Below are 16,979 nucleotides of genomic sequence, written 5' to 3' on the forward strand. Positions count from 1 at the left end.
GTATTCACTAGGATCACTGGACACTCGCACAAGTCGCATGGAGCAGGACGAATAAAGTCAAGAGTTCTCCCATGCTGCCTGGCCACTATAGCAGCCGCAATGTAACACTAGTGGTAGTTGCCGCAATTGAATAATAATTAGGACGGGCTGACCTAGATATGCTTGGAATGTGCAAGCTCACAACATGCGATCACCTTCTAACTCACCCATCAGAATAAGGGGTAGAAGAGCATACAGGGGAGGGACCGACACCGGATGGGTTATCTCACCTCCTCGTCGGTTTCCGGCTTTCCAGTCCACCGACTCTCACGGCGCGGCTCACAGCATGTCTCTGATGGCGTGTGGAGGAGGTGTGAGGGCGGGCAAGAGCCCTTGTCAACTGTAATAGAATCCCATGATGTAACCACCCAGAACCGCAGGCAGTGTTAATGACATATATAGGATTCCACAAGCCTTCATTTCCTAAACCCATGACAGGTACAGGGTTCCACCAGCGCCTCCTTCCACAAGCCCACACTACAACACATCTCTTTTCTTTCCAACAATGACAAAACAAACAAACAACACAACAAGTACAAAACCCTACACACTTACCCAAGTATAATGTATAACATCAGCTTGGCCCCAGAACAAGACAAAAGAGGTAGACGAACATATAAAATGAACTATCTAACCAAAAATATAATCACCCCACCATGCAGGAGGTCTGCTCACCTGGACTCCTCGCAGACTAATGTCTGCACCATTCCCACCTGCATCCATGACCTTCCTTCCGTCATGCACCGGAGATCTCCTGAAATCATTATCATCCATCAACAACCAACCAGAAACCTTTTTCACCTTCTCAACAGGTTTGACAAAACCTTGCCCATCCTTCAGAAACAAAGCAACCGTCCAAAGATTCCACGTCTGTCCAATTTCTAACTTAACCCAATTTCCCCCTACTTTCTTCACTTTATATGGGCCATAACATTTGGATGGACCTCCACTCACACCATCAGGTTTCACCTTGACTCAATCATTGACCACAATCAACCTCTGACCCATGGAAGTCATTTAGACTTTTCCCAACAATTTCGTTTCACTCTCATCAACCAAGAAGGAACTAACTTAGTTCTCGGCTGTCTGCCACACATAAATTCAATGGTGTTTTTAAACACTTTTTGAAGTAATCTTTTTCAAGTGTAATAGCTGAGAACAATCTGTGTTCATAAAGCCAGCCACCTCACAAATGCCATTATCAACTGTAATTGAATACCATGATGTCAGCACCCAGAACCAAACGCACTGTCATTGACATATACAGGATTCCACAAACCCTCATTCCCTAAACCCATGACATGTACAGGATTCCACCAGCCCTCCTTCCATAAGCCCACATTACAACAACCCACTGTTAAAATAGTCATGAATGAACGATGATTGCTATAGTAGAATAACTTTACAGTGCCTAATAGAAGTAATGTGCGAAACACTGAAACACGCAAGGCTCCTGGACCTGATGGAATTCCTGGAGACTTATTTTGTTATGACAAAGATAAATGGTCTGATTACATACTGACCTTCTCGAATGCCGTTGCAGGAGGCACCCCTATCCCTGCTTCATAGAAGGAAGCAGACGTTATTCCTGTCTTCAAAAAAGGCGGCAGGAACAATCCGATCACCTACAAGCCCATTGGCCCTATAGACTGGATCCAGAAGGTATTCTGCCATACCCTCCTGATGAGGATGCAGGAGTGGGTTGCTGACAACAATTTATAATCTTCATAACAGACTCGATTCTGGCAGAAGACCGGAACAATTGACCAGGTCTTTCGATTTTTCCTCCTTTATTGGAAGGTAGTGATATTGGCAAAGGGAGTCCATATGTAGCCTTCACAGACTTAAAGTCAGCCTTCAGCCTTGTACCCTCGCAATATGTTTTTGCAGGTGTTGAAGGATATGGGGATGCTATTAAGAATCTTGTCATTAATTGTTTGCCTTCATGATGGTAATTATGCTGGCGTTTGATGGGGCAAACTGGGCCAAGTGACTGACCCCATTCAAATTACCTGGGGGGTCCGCCAAGGCTGCGTCTTGGCTCCAACGCTATTTTCCCTGTATATTAATCAAGTAGTTGAATATGTTGCAAGGATTCCAGCAGACATATCCACACTAAGGCAGGAAAACATTACAACGCTTCTTCTTGCGGACAATACACTCCTTGTCTCAAAAACACCTGAGGGATTCCAGATAATCATTTTAAGGCTTTTTGTGATGGGAGAGGCCTAGAAATCAATACTACTAAGTCAAAGATCTTGATGCTAAATCTCCATAAATCGTTTAGAGGGCGTCTCACTCTAAACAACATTCCATTAGAAAGGGTGAATAGCTTCGAATATTTGGGTATTAAATTGTCTGAAGACCTGTCTTGGAAGCAGCATCTAACAAAGGCAAACTTAAAGATTAAGCAAGTAGTTGGGCGTTAAGGAAGGAACATTGCCGCCCACACACTAAACCTATTGCCCCAGCCTTTCTAGATTTATAAAAGCAAGGCTGTGAGCTGTGCCCTCTATGGGGCCGAGTTATGGGGCCATGGAAGATTAATTGATTTGACAACGATGGAGAATAAGTTCCTCCGGAACTTAGTATTACTCCCTCAAAGTACACCAATACATCCCCTCAAACTAGATTTGGGTATCAAGTCCTTCAAAGATTTTGCAAAACTTCGCCCACTTCTCTTCTGGCAGAGATTTGTTACAGCTCCTAAATTGTCCTTGTATGCTTTGGCCTTTGTCGAAGTTTGCACCTTAGATAGATTCAATAAGATAGGCAGGATCAGAGACGTTAACCCCTTCGATGCGGGTGACAAAGCCAGCTCGTCATGGGCGTTACCTGCGCTGCGCGCATGACGAGCTGGCTTTGTCACGTAACGCGGGATTTTTGAAATTCCAGCGCGCAGCGGGAAAACCCGCTAGCGCGCATGCGGTTAAAAGCCCACTCAACAGCATTGGGGTAAAGGGGCAGTTGGGTTGCACTAATCACCTAGAACAACCTACTAAGAAGCAAACTAGCGCTATGTATTGGGATTGGGTGCCCCAGAGTAAGACTAAGGATCGCAAACCGTGCAGATTGACAAAGGAATTTATTACATTCAAATCGCTGTGTCATCCTTAAGGTTATCTTGATACTATCACGTCGCCTATAGATAGAAAGCTTTACATTCAATTTAGGTACGGTTCCCTTCCCTTGAATTCTTTTACAAACTCATGGCTGTGCAATTCATCCAAGAACAAGGCGTGTCCCTGTTGCCCTGCTCCCACTGAATCAATGGCTCACACCCTCTTTGGCTGCAAAGCATACTATAGCCCTTGAAGAAGGTGGATAACTCCTATTTGCAAGCAGTTGAGAACCAGAGAATATGGTGTAGCCTTACACATTTTAAAAACTGATGCTAGACCCCCATTTGTTTGGGCACTCACAACATTTTTGAGCCAAATCTGGAGAATACGAAGAAAGCCCCAAAGCTAATTTTATATTTTGCCCACTGATGCATAATAGTGCGAACCTTGTAGGACTTATCCAGCAGGGTACCTAAATGAACATGTGATGAGTAGATGATTGAATAGATTTTAAAGATGCGTTGCTAGGTTCCCAGAGCTTGAGAATATTTTTAAACTATGAAATTAATTGCAAAGTTTTAACCTGTATAGTTCTTTATGGTTATATCTGTATTTAATACGTTTTAAATTGATTGAACATCGTATTTCACAGAAAATAATGTAAACTTTTTTCTTTTGATATGTAAACTTGACAAAAATGTATATAGGCACTTTGCACTTTTTTGATCTGAAGACCGAAATTAAGGTTAATGATGATGTTGACATATATAGGATTCCACAAACCCTCATTCCCTAAAGCCATGATATGCACAGGATTCCACCAGCCCTCCTTCCAAAAGCCCACATTACAACAACCCACTGTCATAATAGTCATGAATGAACGATGATTTCTCATTAGAATAACTGTAGAGTGCCTAATCAAAGTAACGTGCGAAACACAAAAACACACATTGACATGTTCTGATTCCAAAGATTTCCTTTTTATTTTCAATCACATACATATAGTTTTTATTCATACACAGTACTTTTAAAATCTTGAGTGCCTTATTTTTGTTCTTTTTGATTGGTTTGTTTTTCTTTGTTTGATCAGGTTTTTTTCAATTTTTCTTAAAATATAATAAGTTCAGGTTGGGAGATTCATTTGCTTCCTCTCGCATTCTGACCTGATTACATTTTTTCATAAAAGTGTGGATTCTGGAGATGAAAAAAGAACTGTCATAGTTACAAACCACTGTTTCCAGTGGAACCGGGAATTAATCTCATCCTTACACCGGAAAAAAAAGATTCACAAACAGTACATAAAAAAAGACCATTTGATCTTTAAATAATGTCATTATATTGTATTTTTTTTACACAAAGAGTATTACACGTAATCTAAGCAGTTGAAAATCCTCCCCCTCCTCTATACCTCAAACTCCCCAAGATTATCAGTTCGCCACCTTTTACAATGGTAGTTGTTGGGATGTTGTCCGTTTCTTATTTAAACATTAAAATATATGCATTAGATTTGTTTAGCCACTATGATTGGGTATTGCTGCCAGAAAGAACATGGCCATCTCTCCCTCTGCAACATTAAGTCAATTTCACATTCATGAATGAGGCAATGGGGAGAAGTCAAGGCCTCTGTGTGGCTGCCTGGTGGTGTATTGTCTTTGCTGAGCACGGAATGAGGTTGTCTCCCTGAAAGTGCATGCTAACCCGTGTACATAGTTGACTAATGTACTTACAGGAATTGTTTCACACCCTGTTCCTCTGAAGACTGTACATTCCCAGGAAGAGGGATGTTATCCCCAACCTATAAACGTGTTGGAGCGACAGAGCCTGGGTGATGTGGTACAATTTAAGAGCCGGAAATGAGGAGCAATATTGAATTTTGTAGGAAACAAAACCTTGTAACAACAAACAAATAAGCCGCAGAAGATAATTTGTGCTGTTAACTACAATATAAATAAAATCCCTGTTCATAGAGGAAACACGCAAGGTCAACTCTAAATTGGATTAGGGATCATGTCTACACAATGTGATTTTAACTTCTCTTCAGAGAACCCTTGACTGAAGATTTCCTAGTTACAGTTCCACAGTGAAAAACACAGGCGGGCTTTCATTTCGCAACTCTTTGGGCAGATATTTTTACTGCTTCTGGAAGCATCCCCTTGTGGTCAGTGCCTTTATTGGCCGTTTGCAGATCTTACCCAATTAAGTTAATTGTATTTACTTAAGAGCATGGTGTTTAGAGTCTCCCACAATGTTATGTGCATTTTCCACCAATGTGACATCATCAATCAGGGAAGTATATGGAGGAGAAAGGGTATGCATCTGAAATAGTGTGGTGATGAATGTAGTTTCTTGAAACATATGAAAAGGTTTTTAAATAGTACACCAAACCAGAAAACATTGTTCCTCTAGTTCAATTTACACTTTTGGCCATGATTATCAATGCTAGCAGGCACCTACGTGTAGTAAAAACACAACTTCTAAAGCTCAGTCGATTAGCCGTTAAGTGGGATTTTTGTTCATCATTAGTCTTGAAAACGTACATGTTACTTCATGTAAACGTATTATATAGTATATAACAGGCCCTAGTGGTAATGGTTTGTGAACCACATGCATAATGGCAATGTTGCTTGTAATAGAAATGTCTAGCAAAATTATAATTTAAATAAACAGCCCACAGTGGACACAGGCACAGAATGCTTGGGAGAATATTGGCCACAGAAGAGTTCAATGTTTTGGGCCGTCCAAGTCCCTGGAGGTTCTGTATTATGACTTTATGAGAATGGAATTTTGCTAGTCAACTGATAACTAAGGCCCGAGTGCGGCTCCCAGCCCTCCTCCGTGGCAGCGGATCTCATGCATGGCTTGGACCTAGATGAGATATGACTATTAGACATGCTGAACGATCATCAGTCTGGATGGCATGATGTTATATTTCAGATAGTTAATTTTGATCACTCTTGCAATAAAAGCAAGAACCTCAAAACTCATACAATGAATAAAGAATAAAGTTGAAGAAAATCACTCCTGAAGAAAAAGCTTAGGTATTAGTCAGAAAGACCCCCTTTTTTCTTGTTGCTTCACAATCAATATGTTTCCTTTTTTTGTTTGGTGCTGCATAATTTATACCTAGGACACCCCACTTTGGGCTACTCACACGATTTATATATTTCACATCAGATTAAATCATATTCCTAGACAGTGGAAATAGTTTCTTTTGATCGTGTGAACTATAGTGGAATCCAGTTGTCTAGATTTGTTTGTAGGATTTTGCCAGTTCTTGGGAACTGTAGTTTTTCTTATAATCGCTACTATTATTACTCCATGTACTGTTTCACTGCTTGCAAAGAAAACCAATCTGTACTAAATACTAAGGACTTTCTGTCACTTTTTACAAAGTTTTGTCCAATGCCATTCTTATGCAACATATCAGTACAAAACCATCCACAGGGATCTCTGGGCACTGAAATTTTCACCACCTTTAGTACCTGTGTCCCAATGTAGTTATCTATCTCAGCTGGTAATGTGGCAAGCATTCAACATTTAATTCCACAGTTCAATCCCCAAGTGAAGCAGCAAGCCGAACATATACACCTCAGTTATACATGTGACACACGTCCCCCAAAACAAAAATCCCCTACAAAGAGTCCAGTTTTGTGAGTATTAAACGCAAACGGTTTGTACCTCCACCGCTCCCACTGTTTCCGGAGAGCAGTCACCAACATCAATATTGATTTCCTCACAAGTGTGGATTGCACCATCAAATTCCAAAGAATAATTTTGGCCATCTACTATTTGTATTACAAGACTTTCTTTATACTTCTTTCTCAAAAAGACGCCAGAACAGCCAACGTGTTTCATTCAGCTTCTGTGGACTTCGTCAGGGCTTGATAAATAAATGTGTTACTCTACATTTGTGAGTCCTTGTAGAAAGGACTCTCGAGTACAGTGTATGTCCTTCGTTGGAACTGTTCCCTCCTGAATCCAGGGGCAGTTCGATGTCACTCGGCTACTGTCTTCATCCACGTCCTCTACTCTGCGGACCGCAGAGTAGAGACGTGGATAAAGACGATCTGTACTGCCGCTAAGACCGGCACAGAAGCCGAGTGACATTGAGATATAAGAAGAATAAAGAAAGTCTTGTAATACAAATAGTGGTGGACAAAATTATTCTTTGGAATTTGGTGGTGCAATCCACACTTGTGAGAAAATTGTATTCCATAGTTCTAGGATTAGGGCAATGAAACAAATAAATGCATAGCCTGTACATAAGTAGCTTAGCCATTAAAAAATATAAATACAATAGCAAATTCCACGTCTAGATTCATAGAATCATGATTTGTAGAATTTACCAATCAAAATTTCCGTGCACGGCAATGGAAAATTGACAATTTCGAGCTAGCGATGGGAAAGCGGATATAGGGGGGGGGGGTTCCTGACCATTGCACAAAACAGTGAAGACCCATAAACTCATATGTTTGTTTGTAGTTGTTAATAAATATTTTACAGCTAAGTCCTAGTCATGGAAATGCCTGTAAAGCTATTCCTGTCAAAGTCAGAAGTAGGTGCCTTTCCACAGTGGCACAGGAAAGAGATCGTAATATTGTGTATGATGGAAGTGCAGGGGAAGGTTTATCTCCACAAAGAAATGTATTTTCCACATGGAGGGTATACAATAATATATCCTTCACTAATGAAGATATTCTGCCTTGAGAGAAATCAGCATGAGTCCCATATCTCAGTGGGAGAGATCCTGAAGAGTATGAATCTCGCAGATTTACAGGAATATTTGTGACAATAGTCCACGACATACAAACCAGTAAACCTATAGCAATAGAATGACCCCTTTTTAAAGCTCTTCATGTGAATCTGGCCTTAATCATTCACCTACTTGTGAACCCTTGTGTCTGAACCAATATTTTTCCATGTATCTAATTTCTCCTTGGGAGATTTTCAGATTCATGGCCCAGAATATAAGTATGAGATAGCAATAGGAAATACTGACAAATCGACAAGGTTTTGAAACCATGGCCATTTACAAAGTTCAATATGTGTAAGGTCTTTCATACCGCATGACAACATTAGAGCATTAGTCATCTTAAAAGCCTATGTTAGCCATTCCACGAGGTACAGTATTAAAAAATGTCATGCACAAGCTCGACGAGGGCACCTAGTTTTTGCCACCATTGCGGTGTATGGCTACTAGAAGTACAGCTCTTCCAAAAAACTCCTATTTCTATAGTAACCAATGAGCAAAATATTTGGCTTTACAATGTATGATCTCATTCACCCGCTACTGAGCATTGACAACCAAATGTAATTAGTAATGCATCAACATTGACTTAAAATCTTGATGATTCTCCGGCCCGTATGAAGAAGTAAAATAAGTGGAGAAACCATAAGTACAGTGAATGATACAAAAATATGTTCGATTCCATGTATCAAATGACACATTTAGGGTTCATTCAAATTTGTGACAGACCGATCGCCACAAATATACTTTGAAATAAGGATGAACATTGATGACTCTTCCAGTTTTGACCATGAACTGCCTCCACTTCTCTCTCCAATGGACTAGTCTTCAAAACTGAGGACATTCATTAGTATATTAATGTCCTTGCAATTGTGAACATACAGTTGTTGCTCGATCATTCAGCACAACAGGCAGGCGCACCTTCAGACTGATTATAGAACTGACATGGCAAGGTGGATAGCCGCTTTGTTATTGGTGGTTTTGGGAGGTTATATTGTTGTTTATCTTATACTGGCCATAAGTCCCACTCGCACAATTGGGTAAATACAGAGTTCTGTAGATAAACAAGAGGTCGAACCATTATAGCTCCTTTTCCTTAATAAATAAACCATCATTGAAACGAACAAGTTTCAGCTCCATTTTGGCCTACAGCATCCTGCAAGATTCTACACTAAAGACAGAGTACCATTAATATAAACAAGACTATTCCACAGAGGACGCACGCGCATTCTAGAAGGACTGCACTTATCCTGTTTCAGTTTACTATAAGGCATATTCTTGCACAAAAGTTCTTAATTAAAGAAAGAAGGTACACTGTACTAAAGCAACAAATGCTCATCAGTGGGAGACTGATGTAGTTTTGTATTTTTGTAAACATGGTACCAGATATTCAGCAATGATTTTTTACATAACCAGTACAGTTAGAGGAAAAAATACATTAATTTAGCAAATATCTCTAAACTCAAGTGAACCATTTGTACTCACAAATCTGTCCTGTGCAGGGAAAACTAAAATGTTCGTCAGAATTACCAGGGATTGTACAAAATCATTAACCAATAAATGATTTAAATTGTATGTTTTGAAGAATTTAACATTGCTATTTTGTTTTCTGTGTGGACCTCAAATGGATGCGTTGATCATACAAACGTTGCCACTTGGCAGTACCAACTGTTTCATACCATTTCGAATTTGTTGTTCACAATCTCTTGAACTGAACAATCATAACATGTTTGTAACTTCCGTTAAGATTTTACAGTCACCAGCATGGAATAGGTAAAATGTTCTAAAGTGTTCAGATGCAGTGCAGACATTATGAATGCTACAGCTTGCAAATGGTAACAACACTGGCAAAATGACTTTGAGCTGGATCACAAAACACTTTTTGCAGGTGCTAATAATTGTCTGTGGTGGTAAGTAAGGCAGTTCTTGGTGCAAACTCCTTTTTCCACTGAATTATGAAAGTAAATCTGTGGACGTGGTGATGGATGTTTGTGCACGTTTGTTGCATTGTATTTTTCTGTAGTGCTGATTTATTTTGTTGTTTCGAAGCTGTTGTGTTTTTGTGATGCATCAATGCATTGTGTTGCTGTTGTTTTGTACTGTGACTTTTAGGTTTAAAGTATTTTATTGAAGCAGGGTAAGGAAGGAAAACAACAAAGTACATGAAAAAGAAAACCACAGGTGCCCCCATACTCTGTAATGTGACTTTTGGGTACTATTCTGCTTTGTCTGCTGTGTGGTGTTGCACCCAGCTATTTTCTTTTTGGCTAGTTACTTTGCTGTGTTACGTCATTGTGATGTATTCTGTAGTTTAGATTAGAGATGCCAACCATTCCTGTTGCATTACCTTTTGAAAGCAGAACATTCCTATGGAGTGCCAGTGAAAAACATTCATTTACAACTGTCTGAGGTGGTAAAATGAGTTCAAATGTGCTCGAGTTCAAATATTTAAGACATCTGTCCATTCAAAAATGCAACAGCGAGCTGTCTTGAATTAGTACTTTCAGTGATCTTTTTATGTGATATGGTCGATAACAAGTATTGGTTGGCTTTCCAATGAGCTTTAACGGTCTGGCAAGTAATTGATTTTGCAGCTTCTGGTTGGATAAAAGTCTAAATGGCATGCTTTTCCATCCACACAGACACTCACACCGGCGGTCAACTTGACCATTGACAGAAGAGCCTCTGATGGGCAGAGTAGTGTCTGCACCAATAGAAGAGGCCTCCATGATTCCATCCCTGAGGGTGAATGGATTCCATAGGAATCTCTCATATGCCAATGTTCCTCAAGGAAGATGACTAATGCCCCAGCATGCATTGCGCAGCATTAGGTAAATATAATCTTAACTGGTGTAGGCTAATTTACTGCACATTATGCAGGGGGCTTATGAATCATTTGCACGGGGAATACTCCATATAAATAAGCACATCCATCACCTTTATTCAGCAGTCACGTGTGAGCTAAGTGATGCCTGCTGATCGGAGTCTAGACCATCCTTGCAGCAAAGTGTATTATGTGATGGTAGGTCCCACGCACCTTCTATCTGCTGACGAGTGAATGATAACTGCAACATTATACTTGGTTATTTGTTCCATTACATGTCTTAAATGTGAAGGATACGCCCAGAAGTGGGTCCCATGCTCACTGTGCCACAGGACTCAAGCTATGCCTCACACCTCAACCCTAAATATCACTTTTTTATTTGAATCACTGCATACTAAAGGCTCCCTAAACGCCAGTCAGGTACCATTGAGATACAACGTCTCTATTGGAGGGTATCCCCTCATAAGAAATGTTGATTAAATGGAGATGCTTTTTGCCTAAACACAAGATGGCTGACATTCAGTTTACAGATAACCCCACAAGCAAAGCTAGACCCGCCAAGCTTAAAATACAAGATGACTGAAAAAGACCACCGTTTATTACCTAATGTTTCATATTTGGGGATGGAAATGTTTGTGCAGGCTTGCAACAATTAACTGTCTTTTATCAGAACTGAAAGAGAGGTCTGTACCAAGAAAATATTGCTTGTTTGTAGAATGTAATTTGGACTACAGCTTAAGTAACTGCAGTATATTGGCCAACACTGACATGTCTAATTTTCTATAACTGATCTTGCATCTTTTGTCTGACTCAACTAGGCTTAGCAAAGGATTAACTCTCAACATATGGCGGATATTATTTCGAATAAAGCAAAGACCAACTATTGCCAGGTGACTTGAAACATAGTTACATGCTGGCATAACTATATTCTAATCTCAATTTTGCAAAGAAACACAATACCTTCTATTTTACCAATGTTAAAGAGGAGACTTCATTGGGACAGAGACATTTGTTTAATTTTCCTTGATGAGTGCCATAGTCTCTTTGAGTGAGCTGGAAGATTTAGTACCCCAAGGGGGTCTCCAACAACTGATTTTTCAAAATTAAAATTCATTCATGAATCATAACCTGTGGAAGGGAGGCAATTCAGTGACATACTCAAAAGGAAGATAACAAGGGAAAAATTAAAATAAATCAATTAATTTACATGAGGACTGTGCAGTTACAGAGAGGTTACCAGAGAGGTTACCAGGCTTCTGTTCGCGCTCACTTTTTTTGAGGAAGGGTCCGTAAACAAGTACCAACTACTGCCCAAGGTTTGCCCTAATAGTCACTCGTCCATACAATAATCAAAATAATTGAAAGACCTTATTGCTATTATACGCCCATACAAGATACGTTGTCTGTTGTGGTGCTACTTTTACTCTTGATCTCCCGTTATTGAGCTTGTAAAGCTGAAAACAAGTTCAATTTGGGATGTTTCGGCCAAACTCAAAGTGATTCTTTAGCCTTCAACATATTTTTTCTCCTCTTTATACTTATAACCTCAAATATACTGGTGACCACTGTGCATCGGTTTAGCAAAGTTTTAATCACAGCACTTTTATGGTAGATGTTTCTTGAGTCTACTGTATGGTCAGTGTATCACAACAGAGGAGTTCCCTTGAATCACACCTTCCCAGTCTACATCCCACAATGCTTTTCAATTTCCCTGTATGTGTTTCCACAAGCATTGTAAGGTTATTTTACCTGGGTGATGTTGATGCTGCTGACTATTGCTATTGGTGTAGCATGGCTTTAGCTTAAGTGAATCACTAACTTCACATACCAGCACCACATTGTCAACAGAGCTCTGTTCTTTATCGCCTCATAGAAAATATCTATAATGGACACTAGCAGAGCATATTATTGCTTTCTTGTGTACTGCTGTAACTCAGCTTTTTGGAAATTAGCTATAGTTACTTGAAATCTAAAAATAGGATCTTCTGGTAAATGCTAAGCAATGAATGGCATGCCTCCTTTTGGAAAAAATGGTTGATAAATATGCTTTAAAAAACGAATCAGTTTTAGTTCGCTTTTGTATCTCGGTAGCCTTCTTTTGTTTTGTGTCAGCTTTGTTTCCTAATAACGTACATCGACAAGGAAATCCACCACTGACCACATGCTGGGTATGACAACACACGACCACCAGTTTGAATTGCTTGGTATCAGGTAATGTGGTTGATCAGCCTGGTAGCGTGAAGTGTTAAATGGTAGTTTAGATAGCAAAAATGAAGTTAGAAAAGTGGTAACATTTAGTAAATCTACATTAAATGTTAGAACACACATGCAAGCAGCAGCAAATATGATAAAATGTCTTTAAACATGATTTGCACTGCATTTTGTGCTTGTTCTTGCCTATCTGCTGTTAAATATCACAGCAAAGCAATGTGCTCACTATGAGAGAACTCGCCAATATAGCAGTGACCTATGAGAGATGTCCTTGACCATGCTTAGGACTTCAAAGAACAAAACAAGTCAGACAGCTCCAGAAGAAACTAATGGTGACTCACCAGAGAGAGAGAAAGAGTGCGTTTGTGTGTGTGAGTGGGCGTGAGTGCATCGGCGTGTGTCGGTGTGTGTTAGAGAATTAGGCCCCATGTCTTTATTTTCCGAAAAAATACCTTGTTCTCCCATCCTCAAGTGCAGTGGACCATATTTATAAAGCAAGTGGTAGAACATACTGTGCCTCAAGAACTGATACAGAATAGAGATCCAGTTTATCAAGCGACCACCGTCACAATGTAAAGGTAAACTGTGCTGTACCTGTGCTCTGGCTTGGTGTCCCACTAAACTATGTGTCAAGTGTTTCCAGTTCAGATGGCGGCCTAGCTTGGCATTTCCGTCTGGAAATTTCCAATTTTGCCATGGCCAAGTCTGATTTGCATATGACTAGTCACAATGTTGAGTGACATAGTGGGCAAAACAAAATGGATGGAGTGCGGCCACAGCAGTTGCCATTGTTTGAGACGTTTGCAACCATTCAACCCATCACTTTTATCTTTCATCACCACCCTGTAGAACCATAGTCAGAAGTCAAAAAAATGAATGCACATCCCACGTGTCTTTCATTCAGAAAAAATCTCCACAAAATAACATCAAGGCACAGAATGGCCACCATTACAAATCCTCTTTCTAAGGAGTAGGAAGGCCTATAATTTACAGGATTGACCTGTCAATTTTACCACTTTTATGTATTGCAACATTATATGTCCCAAATCAAAGGTATGGATGTCCATAACAGAGCATAGTATCCTCCATGCAACTAACAGCACACATTTGCAGGCACTAAGCAATGGGTGCAATTCAACAATGTTTTTAAAAACACCATTGAGACCAATGAGCGTGGAGCTACAGATCCCCCGGTCACAATGACCCACAGAAACAGACCTCTCTAAATGACTAGGTCAGTAGAATGGGGAACAAATAACGTCCTTCATGCAAAATAAAAAGACTATCAATTCCCGCAGCTGTAGCTTTTTGCCACTTCCAAGGCTGGTTGGATGTGCATAAAAGAAGCTCAGCAAATCAGATGTTCTACTGAGCGTAGAGGTAAGCCGGGGAGTGATAAATTCTTTTTGAAAGTGATATAGTTCTCTAGCCAAGGTTCTTTATGAGTGGCTTGACCAGTTCTTACTCGTTGACTTCCTTAACATCGCAAAAAGGGATTTATGCCTATAGGGAAAGAAATTATTCATCAGTGCATTCCGATATTTATGGTGCAGTTTTGTCAGAAGAAAATCAGCCACCCAGCTCCCACACAAAACTGAATGTCCAATCCACACTTGCGATTAGACCACTCCTCTTTAACAAGGTACATATTTAAAGAGATGAGAGATGGGAAAGGCGGCAGGGGCTGGTTTCAGATTGGGATGTATGTGTGAAAATTTGCTCTGAGCAGGTTGTTGAAAACCCAGGACATCGTGTACAAAAACTGGATCCCATATTCAAGGTGGCGTGTCTCAAAGCCAATACTGAGTTGTCGCGAGTGAACGACCCGGTCGCATGGGCCTGTCAATGTGTCGAGTGCACTGACATCTCAATGGCAGCTCAACTTCTAATCAGCCCATCACCGGCATACCACTCACGAATGAACTACTAAAACGGCCTGCCCTGGCTTTCAACTGAGGTTCCCAACTTAGCCTACAATTTTTAAAAAAAGTATTCAAATGATATTTAATTAGCTGCCATGCATGTTCCCCCTAGGAGCTCATCACAGACACTCCCGGTGGAACTGGATTACTTTATTCCCAAGTGGCATATACCGAGACTCTATATCGTTAGCATGTGACATAACTGGCCCCCTGAAGTTCACTTTTAAAATGTTTTTTTTTTACAAAGTTTCCTATTGACAAATAATAAATAAATAAATAAACCCAACAGTTAATAAATAAATTACCTTGCATTATAATACAGCTGCATTCGCGCCTTCCACACAATATTGGCCATTTTTGTACTATATACGATATATATACATAAAGTGTATGCTGTACAGTCATGTGTCCTGTAATCTACATGTATGTTTGCATGTTTACATCTATTGTACATGCGTGTTTATGTGTGTATGTCTATCTCCTTCCGGGAGGACAGACAGGAAGGTGGGGCAGACAGACAGATAAAATATACATACATGAGCTGCAGCAGCTTCAGAGATGGGGAGATAGACACAATCACATGCACACTGCGGTCTGAGAGGCTACTGCACACCTTGTCATGTCACAATGAGAAAGAATGGTTTCCGGTTGCTGGTTCGGCAGCCATTTTGGACACCTGGTGGAATGAGATTTTTTCATTCCCTAGTTCTTTGCAGTAAGCGTCATCGGAAGAAGGCCAAAGCAGAGCAACTATAAGTTAAATATACATTTTGCGCTTAGCCGCATTACATAACTTTGTAAGAGAAGCAGGCTGAAAGGGATTTCGAACTTTCTCGTTGTGTCTTGTTTCCTTTGTTGATTGCGCGTTTCTCTTTATTTCTGGGTTTCCTCAGTTTATCTGCTGAAGAAGGCGGGGTTTCGCAGGCAGGCGGCTAGTCACCTGCAACAACCGAGGGGGCCTGCAGACGCTTCCAGGCTGCTGTCGGTGTCCGATGCGAGGGTCTGGTCGGTGGACATGGAGGAGATGTCGTTGACAGATGAGGACGGGGGGAGGCTCTCACTGCTGTTCACTGCTGCACCTGTGCTGAGAAAATAAACAGCACAGTGATTAAATCTAAGGACCCATTCACTTCCCCAAGGCTTATCCTGTCAGCTATGCGTTCCATTGACAGCAAAACACTGGTGTAATTTAAAACTTCCAGTGGCATAAATAATCTGGAAGGAATATTTGGAGTGATTTAGAATAGTCAAAATTCTAACTAATTTTAACAAAATAAATTCCATTGGACCATATCTGGAGCCATTTTCCAGGAGCGGATAGGCTACTGAATTGACATCTCAGTAGCCATGGCAAAAAAAAATCTCAGGACACCACAGTAAAAAGGGTCACTGAAATCAGGCAGTTCAATACATCAAAAGAGAAAGCTCAGCAGATAACTCTAACAAGTTACAGAATTAGCAAGACTTCTGTCTACTTCCTACTGTGTGATTCAAGATGACTCACCATATGACTATTAAATTAAATATTAGTTATACAAGAGCACCTCCCATTTCATCAACAACAAAAAAATGTGTTCAATGAAGAAAGCCCTTTAGTCCTTTATTTCTAGGGCTCCCAGTTCTATGGTATTTATTTTTTTGACATTTCGGTCTGTATTCATCCAGATTTCTTTTTTGCCCATCTTTTCCATATTTATTTTGTGTTTTGTGAAAAAATTAAGCGGAAGCTACTATATTTCCACATGTATTTAACCAATGAATATGCAGTCATGCTTGAATGCCTTCCTGCTTTCAATTATTAACACCTGTAGAAGATAAATCAATGCACTTATATGGCAATTATGCAAATTTCAGTATCAAACTTGTGTATATCTACTACTATTTAAGCATCTTTACTAAAATGACTTTCTTTTTACCCCCTTACCTATCAATCCACAAAGCTATTGACTTTAGCAGTCATGGCAGAGACTATTTAGAATCACTCAAAAAGCGCCCAATTTCCATTTTTGTCCACATTTGAAAGTAAATACATACAGAAAATAAATGTTTTTCTCTCTGTATTTATCTGTAAAAATCACTGAAAAAGTAAAATAGGAAGCCTTATTTATGTCCTCCAACAGGTTTGCTTACCTACTGTTTACTATTTGGAAGAGGAAACAGTCTCGCACCACGTC

At 40.0% G+C, this 16,979-nt stretch overlaps 1 protein-coding gene across 2 annotated transcripts in view; it reads right to left on the reverse strand.

The window, feature by feature from the left end:
• Positions 1-4,067: 4,067 nt before the first annotated feature.
• The window catches only part of MAPK10 (mitogen-activated protein kinase 10), a 561,444-nt gene continuing 548,532 nt past the window's right edge, over positions 4,068-16,979 (reverse strand). Inside the window, exon 12 of one of the 2 annotated variants that reach the window (XM_086961881.1) lies at positions 4,068-15,884. In XM_086961881.1, the coding sequence (XP_086818007.1) occupies positions 15,742-15,884 (143 nt within the window). In that variant the 3' untranslated portion in view covers positions 4,068-15,741. Of the gene's footprint in view, positions 15,890-16,979 lie in introns of both variants that reach the window. The other variant, XM_086961882.1, reaches the window with a different exon arrangement.

Source organism: Lissotriton vulgaris, chromosome 3_1, assembly GCF_964263255.1.
Source record: "Lissotriton vulgaris chromosome 3_1, aLisVul1.2, whole genome shotgun sequence".
Taxonomy (NCBI): Eukaryota; Metazoa; Chordata; class Amphibia; order Caudata; family Salamandridae; genus Lissotriton; species Lissotriton vulgaris.